This window comes from Micropterus salmoides, unplaced genomic scaffold (genome assembly GCF_014851395.1).
Source record: "Micropterus salmoides isolate LMB-PRFRI ecotype aquatic unplaced genomic scaffold, ASM1485139v1 Ms_hic_scaffold_22, whole genome shotgun sequence".
NCBI lineage: Eukaryota > Metazoa > Chordata > Actinopteri > Centrarchiformes > Centrarchidae > Micropterus > Micropterus salmoides.
Window position 1 is genome coordinate 16,426,756 of NW_024041373.1, and position 27,625 is coordinate 16,454,380.

Here is a 27,625-nt window from a genome sequence, read left to right on the forward strand (position 1 = left end):
GATGGGAACTCCATTTGGGGTGGTTTTTCACTTTGCAAACCTTTTACATGCACAAAAAATGTAAATAACTCAATAAAGGAGAGGGGGAAAGCCAAAAAGCATAATACCACCTCTTTAAATGAAGTTTACAGGTGCACAAGACAACACATCTGACATAGGCTACTGATGTGTTACTTATTATTAGTTGAGTATTTGTGGCATTCACAACAAGAATGTACAAGAAAAAAATATCAGAAAAAATCCTCTGCAACTAAACTGATTTAGTGACTCAATTATCAAGACCCAAATACTAGGCTACTAGCTAACTCCAGCTTTTGATGGCATCACCTTGGAGTTGTAATGGGCATTTTTCACAATTTACAGACAATGCAGACCAAATGATTGCTCAATTAATTGAGAATAATTACTCAACAATATTGGAAACAATCCTTATTGCAGCCATAATAATAATAATAAGCAGAAAACAAACTGTCCCACCTGAACACGCGTCACGTGACATTTGAAGGCGAACCATGTAAACACCAACTTCCAACATTAAAATGCAAATAAGTCTGTGACGTATTATACAAACATACCAACCAGTGTCACAGCACCAGGATTTACCCTAAATACTATCATCAAATAGGCTTCCTCTCTCTCTTTATCTCCACCCTCTCTCTCTCCACCTCTCTCCCTCTCTCCCAGTAGCAGAAGGAGCATCCTATAGGCTAATCAGTTGGTAGTTTCAGTCCAGCCTCAGCATCCTCCCCCTCCTACAAGAAGAAAGCCGACAACCGGTGTGCGCGAGGAGTTTTTGCCCGCTACCATGGTGGAAATTACGGATATTGTGTGCCTTTTCGTCCCTCTGGTGATGCTCGCGGGGTCTACCTTCCAGACCGACGTGAAGAGCGTCAAAGAGGCGGAAAAAACTGGGAATTTCATGGAAGACGAGCAGTGGCTGTCCACCATTTCACAGTACAGCCGCAAGATCAAGCACTGGAATCGCTTCAGAGACGTAAGTCCGCCGTGTTGATTGAGAGATGCGCGGTATTGCGGTAGATGAGATGCGCTGATGGGGAAACACTCACGGCCATTTGGAAACGGTAATAATAGTTATCACATACTTTCTTGCCTATAGCCTAATGATAGAAAGTTGGTGCTGTTGTTGGAACATGGCTCACACTGAAGAAACGCACAAGCTTTGAATCAATGTCTCAAAACAACAAAAAAAAATCTCACTTTATATTTGGGTGGCCAAAATAGCACATATAGGCCTAATGGTATAAGTAGATGGATGTGTTTACGGTGTAGGCCTACAGGTTTTACCTGATTTGTTTTGTTTTTTTGTTTGTTTGCTTAAGAATTACTCAAAATATATTGTAGCTATATTATGTGTGAATTGGATAGTTTGTTATAATGGTGAATGTAAATGGTTGTCCTAATGCCAAACACTTCCTCCTCAAAATTCAAAAAGTGATATTTACCTGGAGAGCTTCCATGAGGGAAAACAAGCTTGACCAGGAAAGCTAGGTTAAAATAAAGCTACAGCAAACACAAACCATATATATATAGGCTGCTGCTCTATGGGCCCTTGGTTAATTATAAGCTATTCATGTTTTAGCCCCACTTGCACAGCAGGAGCACTATAGACCTATTCCATCATACTGCCCTTAATATGGGTTACCTCAGATGTATTTCCAGACATGTCCCAGGAGATTTGACAAACAAGAGATTTAAGCAATTAGATCAGACTGGCGGTGATTGATTGATGTGCATATTCACCTACCGAACAGACTGAACTGGGTTGCATGGATTGATTAAAGCCTGCTGGGTATCCACGGTGATATATTGCTGTGTCTGTGGATGTATGGACGTACCTCTGCCTCCTGCTGAAATGATTACTGATGATCCCAACTGGATTTGGACAATAGTGCAGTTGGATTATGTGTCATATAACTCCTGCTAATCGGGTTTTAATTGATCCAGGGTGGTTACTAGCACATGATAGGTATCTTGATTGGATTTGAAATGTGAGCAGTTGGCTTCAGCTTGAGCATCTATATGAGAACCATATCTTCTGATGAGGAGATGGTGAGCCTTTCTAAATAGTAACCATCCCAGAAAGGCTGTGGTGTCTTTTTTGATCCGCTTTCTTGCGCCTCCTTAAATCATGGTTCATGGACGTCCCTGAAGAAAATGTCAAAATTGGCAGCAGCCCCTCCTGGGGACAGATTATTTTGACTGTGATTACTTAAGAGAATCTCCTCTGGAACTGTACTTAGGGAAGTAATGAAATTGTGGGCATAGAAAGATTTAGTCAGAATTATTGTGGGATTATCACTCACTGGATGCTGCTCTATATTTACACAGCTTTAATCCAAAATGTTAGTTACAGCAGTAACTTCACTCTGAATTCAGCTCATCATGATTGGCTGTGCAAAAAGAAAAAAACTCTTCAAGAATGAATAAAAACACTAACACAGAATATGTGAGCATCCCAGGATTTAAACGGTACAGGGAAATTGGGATCCTCTTCTTAACATTGCTTAAAGGGTTGCCATCCTGTATGAAGATGTCACTTGCTCTGTTTTCCCCCCTTTTTTCCTCAATTTAACATCAAAGCTGCTGTGGAACACAAACACCCCCTACAGTTCCACACTGTATCTCTTTCATGATCATTACTCCCAGAGGGGATCATCCTAATGTGTAAACGTGTATGAGTGCGCTTACCCACATGCACATGTGTAAGTGTGATTTTTGTCAGGGCTGTTGCATCTGTATGTGTGCGAGTGTGTTAAAGGGCAGAAGTGGTGGTGTCTCTGGGGATGAGGAGAAACATCAGAGAAGCGAACCACTGAACCTCCCAGTGGAATCGGCAATAGAAACCACTTTGATTTCAGCATGCTGCCGTAGCAACAGCAGTCTCTGTGTTATGGTTGAAATGGAGCATGTATCACTGGGGGTGTGATGACTCTATTCCCATCACCAGGGCTGCCAGTCCTGCTTCAGGGCGGAGGAATAAGTGGAAACATTCTTTATTGGGATTTTTTTTACATTATTCAATCTGTAAACTTATTCAACTCAAACACCATTTGCGCAAACAACTATTTTCTTGATGATTCTTAATGAGAGCTGCTGAATATTGAATATAATGAACATTTAATTGGTGTTGCTTCATGTTGGTCTTCGAGCTAAAAAAAAAAAATCTGAACTAGAAAATGAGCAGTTCAATTTTTGGTAATTATTTGGTTGGTGTATAAAACACTGCCATTGACACAATTATAGGTATTCAGATTACACCACTTGATGTTGACTTGCACAGTCCTCTGAGAAATGATTGTTGAATAATAATCCAACACTGGAAGGCAATAATCAAAGCTGCACAACATGAAAAAATGATTTTTTTCATTCTCCCCTTTGTGTGCACACAAACACATGCAGATGCACACAAGCACATGCAGATGCACACAACCCCTCACAAACAAACACACCAAATACATAGGCTGCAGAACCCACACTGTAAATATTTCATAACTATTCTCTTACAAAGTGTAAAAGTGGAATCAGGATAAGAGGCTTTTTCACTTCCAATAAAAATAGCTCCCACACTTCAATTTATTTAATCTATTTCACAGGAAGACAAGGCGATTAGATTTAACAGTTACAGTCAACAAATAATAAAATGGGATACCTTCAATCCTTTAATCTGACAGGTGCACTCAGCATTTCATTCCGCTAATGCACCAAATCCAGGGAGAAAAAAAAAACCCAGGGGAGCAGGGAAGTCAGTCATGGTAACTGATTGCAGAGTTTTTATTTTTGCACAAAGACTGACATCCTTGGTGTCATTTTTAGTAACTTTTAATTACAGTTTAAACAGGTACAACATTACAATTGTTTGTTATTTCTTTATTTTGCACTAATGTAAATTCATCATTATGAATTTCTGACTAGAGAGGGTGACCAATTAGAAAGTTCTTCTTACTAATAATGAACCTTGAATGTGGAGTTCAAAATACAATTAAAAAGCTTTACAATGGATGAATAAAAGATGGAGGCATACAATAGCTACTAAAAAATGCATCTTGTTGTTTATCATGTACTCATTTTTATTTTAAGCACTGTTTTTCAGACGCAGTTTGGCACACACAAATTCAGAGACTCGATTACAGGGACAATTAGATGTCAACTGGGATCATCCCTCCAGCCGAGGTTCTGTCTATTTTCATTTCAGTATGAAATTAAATGGCTTGAGACTACTGCATGTTATGCATAGTGGATCCAATTTGGTATGCCTACTAAAGGCAAATCAACAGTAGATTAAATTTTTTGCTCAACTTCCCTTGTAAAAATGATACTGTCCATGAAATCACTAAGCCATGAAATTGGTCTGGTGTTTTATTCCTGTTGATTTAAGATAAACTTCAGATATGGGGCTGAAAATGGATGATGATGAAAATGCAATACAACTTCGCCCAGAAAGAGGCTGTTCATTGTCTGCATCCATCACTTATGCTAGCATGAACATGGCAGAAAAGGCTCAGTGTTTCTGCTTGCCATCCAGCGTTGTCTGTGCCTGGTAAATCCAAACTTAAAAATGCATGCCTCTACAATCAGGCACCTGTTATTCATTCACTTTATTGTTAAGAAACAGAAAAGGCTTGGTGCCAGCACAAACACATCAGATCCCCTGTGAATGCCAGTGAATGATATGTGCAGAATCGTGGAAGCACCTGCAGCAGGTCCTGGCAATCTGGCGAGAACATTTGACGGGTGGTTTACCTTAGCTGCTTATACTCGCCTGCCTGATTTTACCCTCTCGGCCTCTTAAACTGGCTACAGTCCAGCAGAATGTTAACACTTTGTGATTGTGGGTGCACCTGCCAGTGCTCCTTTTTTATCATTTCACTGTAACATACAAAACATAATTGTGGATAATGGCATCTGTAACACTGGAGCCAAATACTCCATTAAAGACTAGCAACACTAGCAGCACAGTGAATTATCATCACTAGCCGTGAGCTCAGTCTGGCTTACATATCGCACAGCCGCTCGACTACTCCATGATGTTAGAATAGAATGCCACTGATGCATTAATGCTATGAATGATAACAACAGCTTATCAGAAACCCATTGCTCTATCTAGTCATGCTTTGTTCTGGCATGAGTTCTTCCTTATCAAAGTCCAGATTCTCTACGAGGCTACAAACAACCAGAGCTCTGTTGGCAGCGCAGATGGAGCCCATCTCGAACACCTCTAACAGTTTTGGGAGAGATGGTGTGGCTCTTCTGGATTTGGATGGACTACTGGTACGCTGCGGGGTGTCTTGGCTGCCTACCAGAAGCCTAGGTGGGCTGTAATTGAGTAGAGGGAAAAAAGAAAAGAAACAGCTTATCATCATGCCCTGCTTGCACGGCTACATCTGCTTCCCACTGCAGTACAATAGCCACAGCTGAAGGGCACAGGTGCCGCAGAGAGACAGGGAGACGAGTAGTGATGAAAGGTGATAAATATCACACTTTTAGCAGATGCAAGTGTATATAACATTGAATCTTCATTCAGAAATCCATACAGTTGTAACTAATAGCTGCAAAAGACAGGTATTTTAAAGCATCCCTTTGTACAATACCCTTCCTTACAGATGCTATAAATCCCTGACTGCCAGCAGTTGCATTTCAGCATTTCATATGCATGACTTCCTGGAGTGACCTGCTTCTGTGTTGGCTACACCTGGGAGTCGGTATGCCAAATGGGTTGTTTGCTGCAGAAAACACCTGGCATCCAGGAATCTGCCTGTAATGAGGTCTTTGTGGGATACTTCCAATGTCTTCATGTAGTTAGAAAACCTATATATGGTATATAGTACAGTTATCAGCAAAAGTAAGAGCCCCGAAATAGTTTAAATGGTGAAACCAAGTGATGGTAGGTTGAATGAATTGAGATGCAAAACAGGACAGTTTAAAACTCAAGAGTTGTATTTGTTTCATGATTAAATGTCACCTCTTAAATTATTATGAGATTATGTGTGGGTATTAAGGTTCTGTAAGGCAGGTTCAATAGATCACACCCTCTTTTTTTCTTTTAAAACTAACAATAATTTTAAGTGGCAGTGGCTGTCCCTACAGTAAATGCCACCCAAGTGTTATTACCTCTGGGCTTGAGCCAGACTGAGTCACAGCCTGTGTGAGATAAGCTCCTGTGGGTACAGTAGCTGAATTTAGAAGTGAAAACACCTATGACAAATCCAGATGTTTTAGCACTGTGCTAAAACATCATCCCATTGGATTACAGGTTATGAGTGGCATTTCCACCGTGTAGTATTTCCCCATTGTGGAAGCTGGTCCTGGATGCTGCTGTATTAAAGTGTAGGCTAACATAAGCTCCTCTGCCCTGCTGTTTATCGGATTTGGTGCAGTTTACATTCTGAATAACATTATCAGAGATAGCGTTGCATTCTCCAAACATATAGTTGCCTACCAAAAAACCCTTTTCTCTTGTACATTTACCTGACGCTTTTATCCAAAGCGACTTACAATTGCCAAGTATGCCAGAGGTCGCATACCTCTGGAGCAACTAGGGGTTAAAGTCCCCCTCTAGCCAGTTTTAACTGCCGTTTTTGAGAAACGTTCTTTCTCAAACAGAGAATGGGGGTGTGGTTAATAGTTGGACGTAATACATTACTATGACAACCGAAAACTGACTGGCTGGAGTGTTCACTAACGATATGCTGTGTTAACATCACTACACTGTAAAGTTTAGTACACTTTACTGTCTGGCAGGAGTAGCCGTTACTTACCCATGATAGAAACTAATCTAACGCTTCTAGGACATCAAGGACCCAGTCTTTCAAAAATCACAATGAAAAATTCTGCTCTCGTTATATATAATCAAATAATAAGGATTTTGAAAAATATTAGTGACTTTTAGGATGTTCAAAAAAAAAATGTGTAGCTCAGAAATGATACAAAAAAGAATACAGTAATCATGTAAATGTATTTTAAGGGATTATAGCAACATTAGATATAAGTAACATTGATGACTTGTTAGGCAGCAGTTTGCCTTTTCCACAAGACGAGGCAGGTTTCAGTCCACTGTTGCTGCTGATCTGTTTGTGACTCTCTTATTTGATGACATTGTTTCAGACTCCCCTGTCTCAGATCATTGGCTGATTCTTATCCGTCTTGTAGCACCTACTAGGCATCGTCATTGATTTTCCATTGTTGTACATGTCTGTTTTTCAGTAGAGCTTGGTGTTTTCGGTGAAGTGTGAAAGTTCTCATTGTTTGTACCAGATTCTCCTGTGAGTTGCAGACTGTTTTCTTATTCCCTGCAGGGCCCTGAGGGACACAAGGGTTGATTTTATTTATAGGCAGTGAATACAGGGCTGGCACGAGCGCACAGAGACTTTGTGGACTAAGTGTGATTTTTATAGCTGTATCTCTCTGTGTGTGTCTGTTGTCTGCACTTCCTGTGCGTGCTGCACAGGAAGAGGACAAGAAAGTTTACGGAGGCAACACTGCACATGTCTGTCAAATTCAGTGAAACTCCATTCTCCATCCTTTTCTCATCCTTTAACTTTGAATGTTTATCCAGTGAAATGGAAAAAACATTTCACCATTTACATAATTGAGTGCAATTTTCAGTCAGGTTTTGTATTTGACCTTTTATCCATAATCACAGTATTTCTGATGTCACTCATTCCTACTTGAGTGTGAAGAGTGGCATTAGAGCGTTTATTGAACAAAACAGGGAATTATGTAAAATGCACAATATCTATAGGATTTAAGTATCACTACAAAGTGCAGATACTTTTTGCCTTTGCTCCAGCACCTTCAGAGATTATGCATGTATGAACCAGTAAGGAGAAGTTCAATGTAGACAATATGTTTATTCATCCATCAAAGTATGCTTTTTGTAGAAATCCGTCTGCAAACTGAAGCATAATAAATATGTAAATTATTCATTCTAAATTAGAATTTTAGTCTGGCCAACGCTCTCTGCTGTAATTGCTTTTTTTTGTGCAACCTGGTGCATCTGTTGTATCATGCACAGAGTCTGCATTTCGAAGTGCTTGGCTTACATTTCATATCTGATCTTAGTTAAGTGTGGACACAAATCTGACCACAATCTGGATTTTACATGGAGCATTACTTTCTCCCTAGCCCATGTTGAAATGCTTCCATGGTACACAGTGAACAAACATGCAGAAAACCAGTCAGACTCAAACCTGCCATAAGATCCACAATCACTCTCAGTCTAATATTTTCAATTTGGGGTTTCTGGTCTCGCTGTTATGAAATACTAAGGAAAAAACACATTTAATACCTCCTTGGGTACTTTTCTAGATCCGCCATATCATTAAAGACTCACTCTACATTATGTAAATAGGGATTTTTGTACCATTTTAACTTATTTAAGCCTTCATTTAAACAGATAGTTTAATTAAGAGAGGCCCTGCACATGAATAAACACAAGCACAGAGGTACCCAGGAAATCCCAGAGTCACAGCTGTGACAGTATTAGAAACACACTAAAACACACAATTTACATACAAAATATACAGTGGTTTCGAAATTAACAAAAACCATAATGTCTTAAAAGGTTCAAAAGCAATTAGAAATTGCTATTTCTAAACTTCTTGTTACTTGTTCCATTTGTCAGGAGCATAGCATTTAAAACCAGTTTTCCAAAGCTCTGTATGAACTGAGGGATTATTAGAAACAGAAGCGCTCTGTAATAATGAAGCTAAGCTTGCAGTAACGCTTCATAATGGCAAATGTTTGACAAATTTCATAGCTCATAATGGCATCAAATAGAGCCTGAGTAAACCTGTGCTTTTATGAGCAGGTACACGTGGGAAGTGTAGTTTACAACTGTGTTCCCCAGAGTCAAAATAGCCTATATCAGAGCCTCTGCAGATACATTTATATGGAAAAACATATGAAAGAATCATCCACCAAACTCCATCAATAACCTAATGCTTACATCAATGTCTAGGTTTAAACCCACAGGTTGTAGAGACTCTAATGTGAAAATCAAAGGGCTGAGGTCTGGTTTCATGACACATTAGACACAAAGATACAATGGTTTTATGATACACTGCAGTTTTTAAAAAGTAACATATATAAGCTATAAACTAGAACTATGGCACTTTTCATGATAATGGTAGTATAAAAATAAATGTTTTTTAAAATTTTTTTTATTTCCTCTGAGTCACAACACCTCAGATTATCTTCCTAGTGGGAACTGCTGTTCTATATCATTGCTTCGTCCCCACCCTTTTTTTGTCCCATTGATCAGGTTCCCAAAAGTACTAACCCCCGCTTCACCTTTTACTTACTCAGTCCTCCCGGCTCTCTTACATAAGCCTTGCTCTTGACTCCATCCTGTAAGGGAGGCAGAGCAGACTCTTTGATGCTCTGCTTCTGCTCTGCAATCCTGAAGCATCAGCTCAGAGCCCTGTGTGCATGCAGAATAGGAATCAGCAGGCTTGCTTCTCGTGCCCTGCAGCCCAGTGTGCATGAAGATAAGAGGAGAACATATATGATGAGAGTATTGTTGAGGGGGTTTTGTTTCATCTCAAGCGTGTCTGGTGTGATCTGTAAACCAAAGCTGAGACGCTGTGAACAGCAACGAAGTCTTTATGTGAATCTCTAGGTGGGAGGAAGTGCTACGATGCTGAATGTATTCAGCTTTATTTCATCAGATTTTTCAGTTATTTTTGTTTTAGTATCTTCAACCCAGTCCAGTTGCCCTAGATTTTAACCTTCTTTGGGTGTTATATTTTTTCACTGATCATCAGTAAATGAATTTGTCTTGTAAAGATATAAATTTTGCTATTTCAAAATAATACAGATGCACTTTTTGAATACTGAATCCACTGCAAGTCTCCTTTGTCACTATTTTTAGCTGAAATTTTGCCACTTGCTCATCAGCTTTCCATCTCTGAGAGAAATCCTCATTGTACATGGTCAGCCTCTCTGCACCCTCATCTCCAAGTGGCCCTCGTCTTTGAAGAGATTGTTGTATGTGCCTAAGGACCTTTAACTGCTGACAGAGTTGACTGGGAAGAGGATGAAAAAATTGAGACCTCAGTAGCAGAAGAAGTGGGCATGCAGCCCGGTCCTCGACAAAGTCTAGAGGGGGTGGCGATGGAGCAATAGATAAGACTATACCTTTGGGTTCAATCCCCCACTGTGACCCATCCACCAATGTGTCCCTGAGAAAGACACTCTCCAGAGGTGTGCGACCTCTGACATATATAGCAATTGTAAGTCGCTTTGGATAAAATTAATAAATGTAGAGGGAGATTAGAGTAGTAGTATAGTGGCACTCAGTCTCATTCTGCAAATCAGGTGACTGATCAAACCCTTCTTCATTGTTAAGGAAATATATTATTTGAGACTGTCCTCTCAAGAAAAATGTCAGCATCAGTCTTTAAGCATGTTCCCATAAACAACATATGTTGGGTTGGGGAGGATGGATGAGTCAACGTTAGATTTTAACACAGTCAGGAGATCACCATTAGTTTCCTACAGACAGTCAATGTTTGTTTATGTAACCAACCGTTCCATAACCATAACCAAGTGGTTATTATTGTGACCATGACAAGGAATTGCCCTTTTCTTGAACAAAGTAGCGATTTTACCAAACCACAATGTTTTCCTAAACAATTACTCATTTTGACCCAATCCATGACCTTTCCCTAACCTTAACCAAGTGTTTTTTTGTTAGGAAACCACACACTCTACTGCCTTTTTTTAATCAATCCTGAACCACTGTTTTGTTTGTCATCAAGAAGCAAACACAGAAATCAAATTTGTACAACCAAAAGGTTGAAACTAGCTTACGTTTACAGACATTTGATGCTTGTACTTGTGCAGGTCTAACCGTACTCTTTATTAAATCACGAAAACACTGTCATACATGAAAACTGGAGATTGGTGTCTGTGTGGGCTGTGTGTGAATTTCATGACCCGTGGTGCTTTCTTAATGAAGAGGGTGTTACGTAGATTGTAGCTCTGTGCTGTTCTGTGTGGGTTTGATGTATCCACTGAAGGCAGATGTAACATTGATTGTGAGAAAAGGTCAGAGAGACCTCACAGATCTCCACATAAGAGTGTTATTACTGTGTCCTTTGTTACTGATGAGGCTGTGGTGCACTCCGCTGTCACCATGAACAAACCCCTCAGGATAACCACAGTGGACGCAGAGAGCATCTGACAGCTGACATTTACCTAGAAACATCTGTCAGTCACTCACATGGCCTGTCAGATAGACACACATACACCCATCAACCAGTTTCCTGTTTGTTCTTCTTTTTCAATCCACCCAACAAGCACAATATCTTTTGACTGACTTTTCTTACGTGACACTGTTCAGTTCCTCCTGAGCTGAGCCCAATTTTACAGTGTACAGGCTCATCGGGTCGTGATCCTCAGATATGAGGGATTGTGATCTGTCAATCAGTATTGTGGAGCTCGGCGGCAGGGTGAACAGTCTGCCTCGTTTGATGTGGAGGGTAAGCTTCCCCGCTCTGTTTTGCAGGAGGAGATCTTTCTGATGTTATCGGGTAGATCACAGAGCTCCTGGATACAGTTGAGGGTTTTCAGCTCCTAGCTTGCTTCCTCTAATCACTTCTGTGTAAAAGCCGGCAGAATTTTCTTCGGAATTTTGGTCTTTTCGAATGATGTAAGTTCTCTGCTGTGTGCCAAAATTGTCACCGTGCTCTGTGTCTCATGCTCACTTTCGTTGTACACTCAGGAGAATTTATTTCCCCCGAATACATTTTCTGCAGTCTCTCTTTTGTGAAATTATTGATTTCCAGTCCTGTCAGCGCAGCAGGACACTTTCCTCATCGGTCCTGGCAGAAACACAAATACAGAAAGGGTGCTAAATAATGCAGGAGCTGGAGCATCAATAAAGGAGACATGGGAGGCATCAGATTAATGGCCAGGTCGTAAACTCTTTGACGTCTTACTCTGCTAATGCGTGACTCTATCAAGCCCAACAAGGTTAAACTACATAACCAGCAATCATTCATGAAGCTGAACTGGAGTGTTGAGTTCAAATCTAGACACAAGCCAGTTTACCGGAAGTGATTTTTCTGTCACTGAGCAGAGGAAATGAGCTCGGTGCTGCAGCAAGGAGAGGTTGAGCAGAGGAACAGGAGCGCAGTGTGGTCGATTTCAGCGCTTGAGTGGTAGTCCTTGCCAGTGATGAAAATATTTACCTCTGTGAAATAAAACTGTGAGGGTCAAAGAAGAAGGTCCCAGCTTCCACGAAGGCTGCTTATTTCACGTGTTGTGTCAAGATATATCACCCTGCTGGTAGCTGTTTGGCACACGCTTCCAGTATAGTAAATGTTTACAGTGATGAGTAAGTCATCGCTTCAGGAGTGAAAGGAGGGAGTGAGTTGCCAATTGTATCTTGAAATGATGCATGTTTGTTCTTATTATTATTTTAAAGCAGTATGACCAAAAAAGCTTTACATCTGTGCTGTCTCCTGTGGGAATCCCTTAAATTTGAAGAAAATACAATAAATGTGTCTAATTTAATGCCCTAACGATAACGGTACTTAATCAGGTAATCAGCTTCTTATTATGAATGATGGGGTCCTACAAGAAGGTTTCAGTTTTGCATTTAGCTGTTTTTCTTGACGCTTTTAATTGAGCAGGGGTGAAGTCATGTATACATGTGTGCCAAACAGAGTTCAGCAACATTTGACTCAAAATGTGATGACAGTTGGGGTAATGTTTACTAATGTTGCTAGGCCACTTGAAGTCACAAAGGAGGTAATCTGAGTTTTTGAGTGTTAAAATAAATAAGGATGTTTTGATTGTTGCTTATTTAGTCATGAATGTTTCATGTTACAAAGAGAGTAATGTTATTAGGACAGTTTAAAATGAACATGCGGCCATTATAGTGTCCCTGAATGCACCTTAATGCTCTGTATCTAAAATTATACTTATCTTCTTCACTAATATTGTCTCTTTTTTCCCCTTGTGCTGTCATTTCACCAGGAGGTAGAGGTCAGTTCTCTCCAGCCTTTGTACAATGTCTTTTTCATTCATGACACATTTGCCTGTCTTACGGTGTGTCTTTACCGCTGCTTCTTCATCCATCTTTCTTTTCTTTTTTTTTTCTTCAACTTGCCCATTTTAATTAGAACGATTAATGTTCTAATTAAGTGGGAGAAAAGGGCAGAGCACTTAAAACGCAGCTCACCCTCGATGCCATATGTCTCACATACAGGCGTTGTATTTGTTGGGCTCATTTCCATACAGATGTATAGCCACAGTACATACCCATCTGTCTCTGGTGTGACTTGATTGGCTAATTGTCATGCTGCAAAACTAATGTACACATTATAATCAGTGTGCAATGATAATGTAAACCACTACTCTGCCAAAATGACAGAGTGTTAATATGTTATGCTATCAACAACACTATGCACTAAGGCCTGCAGTGTGAATTTACATGGCTTCTCTTTCTCTGCAGCTGCTAAAAAAATGATTGTTTTTGTTTCTGCAGGATGATTATGTTCGTACCTGGGATGAAAATCAAGGCTCTAATGACAGTAAGTCTCTCACCATCTCCTCGGTATCTCACTGTGTGATTATTTAAATCCCATAAATGCCATTTAATATAAAATTGTTTTGTTGGTTTGTGCTAGCTTAATATTGGCCCATGTATATGGCATCAGGCTTTTTCCTAGTCTTGTTCACGTTTTCTTCAGTGAAAGTGAAAGACAGAATACTTCCATTAAAGCATAATGTAAATCCACGGTTGTATAGCTTGTTGCAGTTGCATCTTCATTCTGTTTCTATCAGTCACAGACTCACGCACTTTCCTGTAAGGCAGTTTTCAGACTCTCTTTTTGAGCATGCCATTGTAAAACTTTTCATTCTTGGCTGCTTGATAGATTCCAAGCCCAGACATATTTTACAGTAAAGATGCTTTCAACTCATTCGTCAGGAATGTATTTCATCTATGGCAGCAAAACACGTTAAACAGACATTAAGAAACTCTCTAGCCTAGCAACATTAAGGCAACACTTATTGCTCACGTGCTGTTAAATGAAGTGGAAACACTATCCTGTAAAATACGTTAAACATGACATGTTTAACAGCTAAAAAGTATATCCACATCTCTGTCCAAGATCAAATTAAGACCATATTAAATCCAAGCAGTCCATATTGAGACAAAACCAAGGGCATGAAGGTGATAAGTTATGCTAAATCGAGAGCATGAATTATTGAAGCGTACACAAGATTTGTGTTTCTTTTTTTCTCCATGGCACCTTCCGGGCTCTGTATAAGTCAGTAATTTATGTGCTTTAAAAAAAATCTTTTTCTGTATATAGGATTGAGGCACAAACTTAATTTGACGAAATAAGGAAAAATGCTGATGCAGTGAAAGCAAAGCCCCATGATTTATTGAATGTGAATGTCATTAGCTGCACCGTGGCCTGTATTTGAACTGTGATGCTTCCCAGGCCATCAGTGGTTCATCGTTCTAGACAGCGTTGCGTATGTTCTGTGTTTGTATTCTGGGGTCAGCCTCTCGCTGTCCACACTTGTAGTGGTTCCTCAGCGAAAAGGTTGAAAGATGTTAGCACTCTGTTTTATCTGCTTGAGTGGATCTGATGTGCCCCCCCAGGAGACGCTCGGCATTGGCTCGTCTTCTACCCCTCACCGCTTCGTTCTGCTTCCTCCCTTTTTCTCTTTCTCCGCTGCATTCGAGCAGGAGCCGTGCTTGAAACTGAATGTCTGAGGTCTCCTCCTTGACTCCTGCCGCGGCTCCAGCCATCATCAGGCCCCTGCAAGATGAAGTCATGACAGAGTCGTGTCCTCAACCATTGTCGTTTGATTTGCAGTTTAAATGAAGTCAGCTGAATCTCAGAGTCCATTAGCACAATTTCCAAGGGCTTAATGAAGGACTAATTATGGTTCCCAAAGAAAGGCCAGACAGGGGAGTAAATGCACGAGGAGCGAGTGAGACAGGGGTGGGGGCTAATATGCCTCGATTTAGTGTAAAGTGACCAACATTATTCCTGCCAACTCTAGGGCAGTATGGTGATGAGGAAATTGTGGACTGGTGGGATGAAGCAAGTTGGCTAGTGTAGGATGGTTTCATAGGATGAAAATGAAACAAGGGAAAGGGAAAGGATGGCTCTGTTTGTCTCTAAAGAGGAAGCGGTTTGTTAGGAAGAATACAAAGAGGAGGTCATTAGCCTGCAAAAGCAAAAACATGACACACTGAAACTGTAATGCATCATTTTCATTTACATAAATTATTGACCTCAATGTAATTACACTGTCAACACCTGGAGAAATAGCATTTATACCAGTGCTGGAATTTGTTTCTTCCAAAAGAAAGTCATTATAGAGACTGTGCAGCCCAATTTTGGCCCAAAGTCGCCTCTGAATAATTTTAGTATCAGACTAAATTTCTGCCAGATCAGTAGATTGTCATTTGACGTTCAGTTTAGGGGGCTCGGCTGTCTTGCAGTTTGAAGAGCTACACAGCCCGATTTCTCACATAGCTGGCATATCTGAACTATAATGTATTTGCCATAACCATTATCTTTCCCAAACCTTGACCATACCATTATTGCCATGCATACAAATATTACAGAATTTAAAAAACACTGAACATAATCCTGGATTTTGCGGAATTGTCCAATTTTGATGTTCTTGAATGGCAAAACACCAGTTTTTATCTGGGTTCAGAGTCAACCTAGCCGACATAGATCAACCTCACAAGTGGCGTCTCTGTAATGTAGGCGTTCAACTGTCTGTGCTTGGCCTTTACGAACCTTTAGCAAAGCTTTATATGCTTGCCTTAGGTTGTCATATGAATAATACCTCTCTACTTTTATTTCACACAGGATAAAGCCCTTCATCTATCCATTTCCCTTTTCTCTCATTTTGACATGAGTGTGCTGTCTCCCTCCATTGATCTGCCTTTCTTTATGAGTGGCCTAATGAAGCGAAGGAGCAAAAAGAGGAGATTTGTCCCTCTGAGACATCAGTAAATCAGTGTGATGTCTTTACTCCTAGGCATCAGATGAGCCTGCAGGCTTCATTCCTCTGCCAGGCAGCCCAGAACGCTACGCCGCCGTGCGGAGGAAGACAGAGCTTTTGAACTGTCAACACTTCTAATACACATCCAGTCAACGCCCACAACCGACCGGGGTGGAAATTTGCATTCAGACACCACACTTCACTTAAGCTAGTGCTGTGCTGAGTGAGGGAGAGGTCAGGGTAATTTGCTGTCGATTTCTACAGTCAATTTATCAATCAAGCAACTGATTGAATCGCCTCGCTCTTAAGACAGTAAACACTGCAGGAGAACAGTTGTAAGTGGAACAAACAAGTGTATATGCACACACGCTATTGCACAAACGTGCCAACACTTAAGTGTCTGTGTACAGCACTCACAGAAGACCTGATCCTTTATACATTTACTTTCTAGTGTACCTTTTTGTTTTCTAGAAGCTTATATCAGCCAGAGAGGCCAGGTGAATGGTGAATGGACACTTTCTGTCGTATCAATGGTTTCAGATCAATGGCTGATACTAAGGAGACAGGAAAACATGCTGAGTCCACACTCTACAAGGTCTAGAGTTTGATACCTCTAGAGACTACTACTGCTTGAGTAGCTCACTCACACATATAAGGTAGATTGCCATTATCTGACCACCTGCTCAAAACTCATCGTCAAAGAAATCGAGCAACTTGTTTATATCCATACAATATCCATCAAATCAGCTTCTTCTCCCACCAGGGAGTCTGCCCAGCTTTACACATCTTGTGTCTGGACCACTACAACCTTCAACCTCCAAAACTAGCCGCTACAATTCTCCAGAGAGTACTTCTGCCTTCTCACCTTCACATTCTACAAATTTGTCCTTTGTCTCCCCTTCCTGCTCTCCCTCCTTGGGCCACCTGGGGCTGCTTCTATCAAATTCAAAACCCCACATAGCAGCCTGTGAAGGGATCAGCATGTTACTCCAGTGGGGAGCCGCGTTTTTAAAACTAATCTTTTTAAGACATGCCTGACATCATCATCTTGCTACTGAATCACCTCCATTCAGCATTCTCTTTTTAAGCTCCAAAATAAATCCTTCATGTTAAATTTACGTTATTTCCCTTATATCATTTTTCACTTACATGGTCATTCTGTGGTCACAGGAATGTTTTAAGGAGATTTTAAGCTGAAGTAATAAATATTTGTATGTGTTTGGAACAGTTTGAAATTTTGGGGAAAGACCTTTACACTTTTTTGCAAAGAGTTTGTTGATACCAATCTCACGTCTGTATGCTGAATCAAAAGCTAAAGGCACCCGTGACTAGCTTAGTTTATCATAAAGACTGGCAGCAGGAGGTAACAGCTGGCCTGGTTTAAAAAAGCCGCTTCTAAATTTGACAAATGAACACCTTGTATCTTTTTTGTTTAATTTGTACAAAAACAGAAATATATAAGCAACAAGATGCATAGTTACCTGCTGGAGCTAGCTTCATATTTAGCGGTATTCATTTATTCATCCAACTCTCAGCAAGAAAGTGATTTTCCTAACATCTGGAACTATTCCTTTTACAATGAATCAAATAGCTATTTGTAATTCAAAAGGTTTCCTTTGTAGTCACAAAGCCACAGAGATCCTGTCTCACATCTTCCATCAAACTTGTTTCCAGCCACAGTAGTCAGCAGTTTTCAGTGAACCCACTGTATGCTAACGTCATGTGCTCAGCACCACACAGCAGACAGAAAAAGTTACGTTCTAGCTGGTTAACATAGTGGAGCATTTAGCTGCCAGGTATTTTTCTCCGCAGTTGGTGGAGACTAAAATAGAGCTAAAAGGAGAGGGAATATTGGCCTTACATTCATAAGGTGGACAGAAATACAACTGAAAATAATGCTTTGTGTCTGGTATGTAAATTTTGACTTTCACCATCACAGGTGAATGTTTTCAATGTGTTGCACTCCCCATAGGTAGATGCAAATAAATCATTTTCTTAACCTGCTGGTTATTTTTTGTCAGTGTGGGAATTCAAGCCATTGTTTGCATTAATTGGACTAATAATTCCCGCGACCCTGTACGCAGGATAAGCGGTTGACGATGGATGGATGGACTAACAATTATAGACATGCCAGAGACTGTGTGGACTCCAGAAAGAATAGCCAATGAGCATGCTGGTGTTAATGGGGATCCTAAGAAAGAAAGACATGTCTGGCTTCACTGCTACCTAGAAAGCAATTATCACTGATGATATTAGAGACTGAGTGTGTAAATAGTAGATAAGAAGGTTGATGATGAGGATGTGGCCTGAGCTCTGCTTCCGTTATCCTCAATCTGCAGGGATAAACCTCATGCAAATCTGGATGGGATTAGACTGAAGCACAGGGAGCCTAATTAAGAGAGGTTTAGTGCTGCAGGCATTAGTTTAATACCAAAGGAGAGACTTTCAAAAAGTAAAAATGGAAGTAGGTGGGTGCATCTGGGGTTGAACAGAGAAAGAGTGGATGTGATGAGGAAAATAATAAACACTCAGTCAGAGCAGGAATAAGAATACACAGAGAAGATGTCTGATATGGGGAGAAGACAAAGAATGTGAAAAGAAGGAATAAAAGTAGATTGATAAACATGATTGCACAACAGGGGTTTCAGAAGAAAGAGTTCTGGGAAACACCAGATTGAGCTGCAAATCACAGTCAACCCAGAGATGATTCCCGGACCATGGAGAGCCTGTTGCTATGGAAACGTCATCATCACAGGCGCCGCTTTAATCCGTGGAAGCCTGTTAAGTTAACATGAGGCTCAGGCAGCCACCTTATGCTTCTGTACTCACAACACAAAGCTGTGCCAGCATTGTAGCCGCTAGCCACCAACAAGATTTATTTACAAATGTTTTGCTATTAGAAGGCAGGATTATCTGCTCAGTGTTTGTTTACTACATCTTTTAATTTCTTTTGCTTAAGTATTGGTTAAATCAATCATTGGATGGATTGAAAAATACATCGTTGTGCATGCTTAACCCCCTGGCCTGAATCCCCAGTAGTACCTTAATCCCCTTGTCCCCCTTTGTAAGTATCGTAAGAGTTTAATTGGCTGCAGCACCTTGATTCTGCTGATGCACTGGTGTGAATTAGACATGGGGATAAAACATCAAACCTTCAAGGGGGCGAAAGCAGGCAGCGACAAAAGAAGAGAGAGTTGAGAAAGAGCAAGACAAAAGCAGAGACGGACAGAGAAAAAAGCTGGGAGATGTGTGTGTGATCCTGTACACTGAGACACACCGAGAATAAGGCTCCACTGTTGACAGTCTAAATGGATGAGGAGTCTGCATCTGGGCATTAATGCCTCTGAGCCTCACTATTTCTCAGTCAGAACAGTCAGTCAGTCAGTTATACAACCAGCTCAGCCATGACGGGGGGGTGTATTGTTTTGGATTTGCTTCTCAAATCAGATATCTGTCGATTTGCTTCAGTAATCCTGTGATGTAGGCAACATTAATGTATTCAGCCACTGGAGAGGACAAGAGAGGAGATCCTAAGCCTGCCTGCTAAATTATGATGGTACCATAAAACAGGATACAGTAAGAGCGCAGGATGGATACAAGTACCTTTGCAAATCCGGGTTTACTGAACTGGTTGATAGTGTAGGTGAGGGTTATATGAAGAGAATAGTGTGTAACATCCAGGCCTGGCTTCGGGCGGCCTGCAATGAACAGACAGCTGTGACATATAAGTGAGTGTGGGGTGCTGACACACAGTAAAGCATTAGGTGCTAGCAGAGGATGTGATGGATGGGCCAGAGTGAGCTAGCCTTGCAGGCTTTAGCCTACATTCAGAAAAAATTTAATATTAAAATTGTGTAAAATGTATATTATCCCAAAGATAAAAACTACTGCAACTGCATTAGAAACAAACTAATCTGCTTCATCCTGTTAGAAGATATTTTCATGCTCAGTAATAGGCTACGATTTTTTTCTGTAATGACAGTTCTGCACCGCTTTAATACTTTAGACTCACTCTCAGGTTATGCTGAGCAAATAGAGTGGGAAGATTTGGATTTGAGACTGGGAATGAAAAGGAGAATGATGTGCAGAGATAGATAAAAGGGTAAAACGTGAAGCTGTGAGGATCCAAACAGTATATATTCATTTTCAATTTTTCCCCCCCAGATGTAGACACCACCAAGGACCCCTGTCAAAAGGTTAAGTGCAGCCGACACAAGGTGTGTATCGCCCAGGGCTACCAGAGAGCTGTATGCGTCAACCGCAAGAAACTCGAACACAGGTGAGTGTGTGTAGCCCCTTGGTAGGAATTGACTAACTCACAAAACACATACACAGCCAAAAATTCTCAGTTCTTCTCAGTTAATTCACACTTATATGAGGTCAACACAACCAGGTTTACAGTCAGTGTCCTGTGCTGATCTAGGATGAATTTCCCTGCCGGCCACAGCGGTAATAATAAAGCTTGTTTGTGCACCAGTGCAGTACTACTGCCTGCTGTTTAATGATAAGCTAATACATTCAGACAACATGGAGGAGGCCTGTTCAGGTTGGTGCTGCTGGGTCTGTACTCTGAATTAGCACAGCAGTTGCTGTCTCAGCTGGACTTAGTGATAGCTGAAGTGTTTGTGTGTCCTCTCTGTCCTGCAGACTGAAGCAGCCTGCTCTCAGGTCTCCTGATGGAAACTGTCAGCCCTGTCCCATCTCCTCCACTGGGCCTGTGTGTGGATCAGACGGACACAACTATGCCTCAAAGGTACACTCAAGCAAACACATACCCATAGGGCTGGGCATTAATTCAATATTATCTGCGAGTCTACTGGCAATAGTGTTGTGTTTCAGTGATTTGATCATATAATGTAATTGTACCATCATCATTTTCTATGTGATTTTGCATCTATTTGCAATACTGTGATATACACTCAGTTGCCAGTTTATTAGGAACACCAGTGCAGTTTAAAACAGCAATCCTGCAACAAATCCTCCCTTTGTGAAGATTATAATTATAATTTAGTTTTTGAGAGGTGCTGATTCAACTTTATGATCACTTTGGAAGCTGCCGTTTGTGGTGCTGTTGAATCACACTGAGAGGTGTTATATTACCCATTCATATCAATGAGGGTAGAGTAAATAATAAAAGAACCTGACAGTATTACACAACCCAATTCAACAGCACCGCAGACTGCAGCCTCCAAAATGATCATAAAAGTTGAATCAATCACCCCTCTAAAAATAGTTTCAACAAAAACATTACCTTATAACCTTCATTAAGGTGGGATTTATTGCAAGCCTGTCTGCATTAGTTTGGCATACATGTAAGTAATAAACTGTAAACTCAGTGTATTTTGATATTATATATGTTTATTGCGATATTGATTTCAGCCATACCCACCTCATATACAGTATCTATTTCTTTAAATCATGTATGGGACAGTTAAAAAGAATGAGTTACTGTTACACATCAGCTTTTCTTCTTTGGGATGATAAATTGGGAAATATTAAATGACCCACCCAAAATAGTTTGTTTATAAAAATCATAATTATAAAAATAAAAGAAAGAAAGTGGATTAGTCTATCTGCATAATGTTTTTGATTAATTTAAACCCTGCTGCTATGTTGCTAATCCATTTGCCCTATCTTTTAAGCCGCTGTAATAAAATGTTGTATATTAATAATGCATAAAATGTGTAATGTGAAAGAGGTTGCTGGTGATGAGAGTTATCACCCGCCTTTGTAGTTCACGTCAGCTCTGTGGAGCGTTTAGCTTCCTTCAGCTCATTGTTTTGGGGGGATTTTTGGCCCTCAACTTAATTACTACTACTCTAACTATTGTTGTTTTCAGGAGCAGCAGGCAGCTATTATCAATCAATCAAATCTCTAATAAACCCACAGTACACTCCTTGCCCAGCACAGACAAAGTTAGTAACTACCTGGTGAACATAGTGGCTCATTTAGCAGCTAAAAGCCAGATATTTCCCTCAAGAGTTGGTAGGGACCACAAACAGAGCGACAAGGACAGTGACAAATTGAACATGTCTTCATTGTCTTCTGAACAGTTTGCTATTACCATAAACTTTATGAGGTGTTAACACATCAAAATGTTATCTTTTCTTGGGCTTCATCAGTGTTAGCTTTAGCTTAGCTTTTCTCTGAATGGAAAGAAATAAACATAAAAATAATCATCACAGGGTACGTGTAGGGTCAGAATCATTGGTGAAAAATATACTCATGTACGTGTGGATTCGGTATCACATGTAATAATTTAATGTAACAATATATTTGTAATAACATATGTTGTGTTGGTAAGAATTGCTAAAATAGTCTTGACACATATTACAAATATAGCTTATACTAACAGACACGTGTTAAAGTCTCTGCACTGAAATTCTATACAGCACATATGTATAACAATATGAGCATCAGACAGGTGCTGCTACATTTATTTGCAGCTTTGACGTTGTGTTATACATAATGTACTATGCATTGTGGGGTAAATAGCATATACACCTTACACATTCAGAGCTGACCAGTGTGAAGAGACTCTCATGGGAAACACTGAGACAAAGAGCCCTGATATATGGCCTTAGGAGGACCAATTGGTGGCTTGTGGTGACAGAATCCCATGTGTTTATTGATTTATGCTTTGTCTTTTGGATTACTATTCCTGACCTTGTGTGCAAGCAGAGGTAGGAAAGCGCATTCAGGAGCAAATCCCATACTTGAATTAAGGCGTACAGTTGTTCACCTCATGAATATTTGATCTGTGTTGCGGCAGTAATCATTCTACTTCACCTTTGTGTCCCCTTGTCGATGTCGTGTGTGTGTGTGTGTGTGTGTGTGTGTGTGTGTGTGTGTGTGTGTGTGTGTGTGTGTGTGTGTGTGTGTGTGTGTGTGTGTGTGTGTGTGTGTGTGTGTGTGTGTGTGTTAATGCATGTATGTGTGTTTTTGTTGCAGTGCAAGATGGAGCAGCAGGCGTGTCTTACGGGGAAGGATCTTACCCTGAAGTGTTCAGGTCTGTGTCCTTGTCCAACTGCTGCCCCTACATCCATGGAGAGTAAACACGGTAAGGTCAAATACACACACCAACATGCATAACAACTATGACAAATAATAAATAAATATGTTTAATGTGAATCCACTGGTAACCACTGAAATGCAAGGCTTTCCATCTCTATTTTATTCTGTATCTCTGTCTCTCTCACACACACACACACACACACACACATACACAATCATCATAAGAACATGAATATATTATTCTAACTCTCCATGTGGCCTCCACAGAGAGCTGTACTGGACAGGATCTGTCTGATCTTGGGGAGCGTCTGAGGGACTGGTTCCAGCTACTGCAGACCAATGCCAAGCAGAACAACAAAAGCAAGCCTGGTGCCAGAACCACTGCAGCCAGCACCACATCAGGTTACTATTTAATGAATCCAGACTGCATGAAGGGGGAGTTACAATATTTGTGGTATAGTATGCTATAAAAATGTCTAAACAAATTGTTAAGTCCTTTATTGTATCTCAGTATAGGCAATGGATGTTATTGTCCAGGAGCTACTACTGACATAAAAGTTGACAACAGTTCTTGACAATTTTATACTACACTCTGATTGTGTAATGTCACAAAAAACTCATTGGTGCCTCAGACTTAAATAAACTGGCTATTTACCGGCTGAAGACACAGCAGCCATGTGCAGCAGTAATTGTGCCATGTAGTGACTGCAACTAGAGTCCAACAGGGAAAATAAAAATTTTAGCTTTATGGTTCTGCTGGTGCTGCTTCCGCCTTCATGTTTTCTCTCACTGGAAAGCTTTTGCGACCAATTTCTGGATATCAAACCTCTTTGAAAACAATTACAGGGCTGGAAACTCTTGACACTCTTGGGTGGATGGACTAAGATAAAACATTGCATCACATAAAGGAGCACGCTGCACTTCAAAGCAACAGGAAGTGAGCCTCAGGATCTGGTCGGCCACAAGTCTGAGTCATGTCTGCAGTGGGAAATTCTTATAATAGGATGATAAGTTCTAATGCCGTTTTCATAGAAGAAACCTTTTTTTTTTTAGTTGAATACAGTAACGTAAATTAAGAAAATAGGAGAAAAAGGAGATATTTCTGAGCACACTGGCATGGTTTCATTTTTTATTTGTGCAGCTGTCCCCTGATAAAAATTAATGTTTGTTTGTCTGGCTTTGTGTTTGCAGTGCTGGACAGGAGCCTGGTGGCCAGCTGTAAGGACTCCATAGGCTGGATGTTTTCCAAGCTGGACACCAATAGCGACCTGTACCTGGACCAGGCTGAGCTGGCTGCCATCAACCTGGACAAGTACGAGGTCTGCATCCGGCCCTTCTTCAACTCCTGTGACTCCTACAGGGACGGCAAGGTTTCCACTGCCGAGTGGTGCCTCTGTTTCTGGAGAGAGAGTGAGTATTCTGGAGAGGATGTGATGTTTGTGGGCTGTGTGTGCGTGTGTCCACCGGCATACACACATTCATGTGCCTGTGTGCTGACATATTTCCCTTGGCGCATGCATTCAAACTAAAAGGCGCTCAGCTGCCCTCAGGTATAGCCACTTCTTGTGTCATGTGCTGGTCCGTCACTATTTGTCTTCCTATTCATCCTCCTGTTCCCCTATGGGGTGAAACGGTCACCTCAAGGAGCTAAAAACATTCCTGCTGCTTGTTGACAGCCTGGTTCTCCCACAGCTCTCAGAGAGTGCGTCTGTCAGCTAACCAGCCAAGCAGAAACTAGGTCTAAGGCTCATACAGTTCTTCGTTTTGGGAAAGAAATACATGGGGAATTATTTTAAAATTTGCAGGAGGTTTTTAGAAAACATTGATTACACTCACAAGAGAATTGACTTTTTACTGTTGATGGTCATCTGTTCTATGTCTAAACGTACCCAGTGTGCCTTGTTCCTTTATTTTCTCAGGTAAAACTGATTTTCTTTCTGTTCTCCTAAGAGCCACCCTGCCTCGCTGAACTCGAGAGGATCCAAGTACTAGACGGCGGCAAGAGAAAACTTGGTAGGTATCAAAACAATTGGATCTGTCTTTCCTGGGCGAGGGGTTTCGTCGAGCAGATGACAAGCAGGAGGCGGGGATTAGTCCATGATCAGTCTTGTGGATTAGAACTTGATCCTGACAGACGGCATAGGGAAGCAGCCATCAGTGTGTCTTACATGTACATGCGAGTGGGTGAATGTGTATGTGTGTGTATTTGGACACGTGTGTGTACGCACTGCAGATTTTGGCTGTCTGACTCGGCTCTGAGTCAGGACTCTCCAAGGACACAGAGTGGCGAGCAGGGGGCAGCCTGCCAGCCTGACGCTCAGATGTTCCCTTGAAAGACTGGACAGACAGTTCTGTTTTTCCCCGTCTCATCTTCTCCCGTTAATTTTCTTTTCTTTATTTACATCATTGTGAAAGTAGCCTCTCAAATATTTTACGTCATGACAAATCATTCCATCTCCAAAAACAGCCTACAATGTTAAGTTTTGCCTCAGTGATAGATGCCTCTACAGTATTTTGTGCCCTTTACCTGGCTTGTACTCTTATGTGTAAATGCAGAGTGTATTTAATATTCATGTAACAGATCAGAAATGTAAAACTTTCCAGTCGTGTGTCCTCTCATCCCCTGATGATTAGCTAGCCACCCTCAACACACACCCCTACACCACCCCAATATGCTGCAGTACGCTGACCTAATACCTATTCACCCCTGTCTTGCTCCTTGAGCATATTTGTATTCATTCAATATGGGATGGGCTGCAACATATGCTGCATGCATTACATTCTCACATGGCTCGGTGCCATGTGTGATGAAGGCATGATTCATGGGGGTTTGGAGAGGTTACGCAGTATGTAAGTTAAGGTTGCTTTTCTATACCTGATTTATTTGTGTTTCTGCGCCAGGTCGATTCATCCCTAGCTGCGATGAGGACGGCTACTACAGGAAGCAGCAGTGTGACAAGGGAGAGTGCTGGTGTGCTGACCAAAACGGAGGAGAAGTAGCTGGATCTAGGATTCGTGGCAAGCCAGATTGCGGTGAGTCCTGTAGGTTTCAGCTTTACATTTTTATGAATAGAATTTAAACTTAAAAGCTGAATCTAGAGCGGGGGGTGGGGGGGACTCAAAATTTCTGCTGCGGAGTTGCCCACTTCTTCACAGCACCCCCCACATGCATTCTGCACAAGCGTTCCTTTATGTTAAAGGACTGAGGCCCACTGCAACATAACTTACTGCAGGGACCAGCGCCACATTCATGTGTCCGGAGTCATTTGCATTCTAAAGCTCTGCTTGTCGCTGTGAGAAAAGTCTTTCAAGATAAATGAGGGCTGGTTGGACTGAACCTATGCCTGATAAGACTGGGTCCCCTGGCAAGGTTTAGAAATAGCTATTAAAATGCAGACAAAGTCAAACGCATGCCCCTTTTTTTTGCCAATGCAATGTTAAATTGATTTCAGCATTTCTCATTGGTATAGAAAGGACTCCATCAAATTTGAGAGGAAGACATGCTGAACAGAATTCACTACAATATATACAACACACAGTGGCCACAGTGGATAACTCAGTCTCCCTGCATTCCCTCTTGCCCCACATGTCTTCTCTCTGTCTCTCTACAGATGATGAAATGACATATTCAGGTGATTTTGGCAGTGGCGTTGGATGGGAAGATGAGGAAGAGAAAGAAGCCGAGGAGACTGCAGAGGAGGCTGAAGAGGAAGAGGGAGAGGTTGGAGAGGTGGATGATGGGGGTTATATCTGGTAAAGGGCCAGCATTGTAGTCCAACCTCAATACAGGAGCATCTTGATGGACCCAAACACGCACACACAAACACACACACACACAGATCCCGCAAAGAGATGGACGTGGTGAAGCTCTCAAACTCAGAACAACACTGGTTTATGAAGATGTGAGGGAGATGGTTGCACGGGTTGGGAGAGGGAAGATACATATGTTATGGGAGTATTTATTGTTACAGGATGTTCTTAACATAGGCGGGGGATGGGGAAAATCACTATTAAGAAATTATGGGTCTGGAGTCAAGAATTTTGTCCCCCATACTTGTGAATCTTTGTTGTCTTCTGTTGTATGTCCTTTGAACCATCCTTGAGCAGTTTTAGCTGATGCATAATGGAGACTTTAAGCAGTTGCAGGTGCTTGTCATGTGCTTGCATACAAAACGGAAAAGACTGGGTGCATTTCAGTAGTCCAAATTGGCCTCCTTCATCTTTTTTCCCTGCAGATTAACATTTAGATAACCCGTTTTGGTTTTTAGGCAGAAATTAGGCCATAAACAGAGTAAGCCACATTAGAGTATTGAAGAGCACCCTTTGACTTTACCGTTTCTATGTCATACGCTTCAGCTCATATGTGGCAGTAGTGCTCTGTCTCATTCATGACTTATAAAAAAAAAAAAAAGTTTCTCACGCATCACTCTTTAGCTTGTATATAATGTGTGTATCAGAAGACAAATTGTCACCTATTAATCCCGTTATCAATGCCTTGAAAGACAAGTGTACATCGTATTATAATGTGGAACAATTATTGTGTTTAATAAAAAAAAATCAAATTAAATAAACTGGTCTTTGTGGCCCAGCTGGTCACCCTACA

The 27,625-nt window shown here is 41.0% G+C and overlaps 1 protein-coding gene across 4 annotated transcripts; it reads left to right on the forward strand.

Annotated features, from left to right (window-relative positions):
• Window positions 1-635: 635 nt before the first annotated feature.
• spock2 (SPARC (osteonectin), cwcv and kazal like domains proteoglycan 2) lies at window positions 636-27,625 on the forward strand. 4 transcript variants are annotated; one of them, XM_038738090.1, is made up of 11 exons: window positions 644-994; window positions 13,003-13,011; window positions 13,514-13,559; window positions 20,173-20,287; window positions 20,656-20,761; window positions 22,960-23,068; window positions 23,290-23,424; window positions 24,214-24,432; window positions 24,973-25,035; window positions 25,924-26,064; window positions 26,634-27,625. In XM_038738090.1, exons 1-11 carry the CDS (start codon window positions 806-808, stop codon window positions 26,777-26,779), a joined length of 1,278 nt encoding a protein of 425 aa, XP_038594018.1. In that variant the 5' UTR covers window positions 644-805; the 3' UTR covers window positions 26,780-27,625. The 4 variants fall into 4 exon arrangements, with proteins under 4 accessions (XP_038594020.1, XP_038594018.1, XP_038594021.1 ...); XM_038738091.1 differs by having other exon boundaries at window positions 660-994; window positions 25,924-26,055; XM_038738092.1 differs by lacking the exon at window positions 13,003-13,011 and having other exon boundaries at window positions 636-994.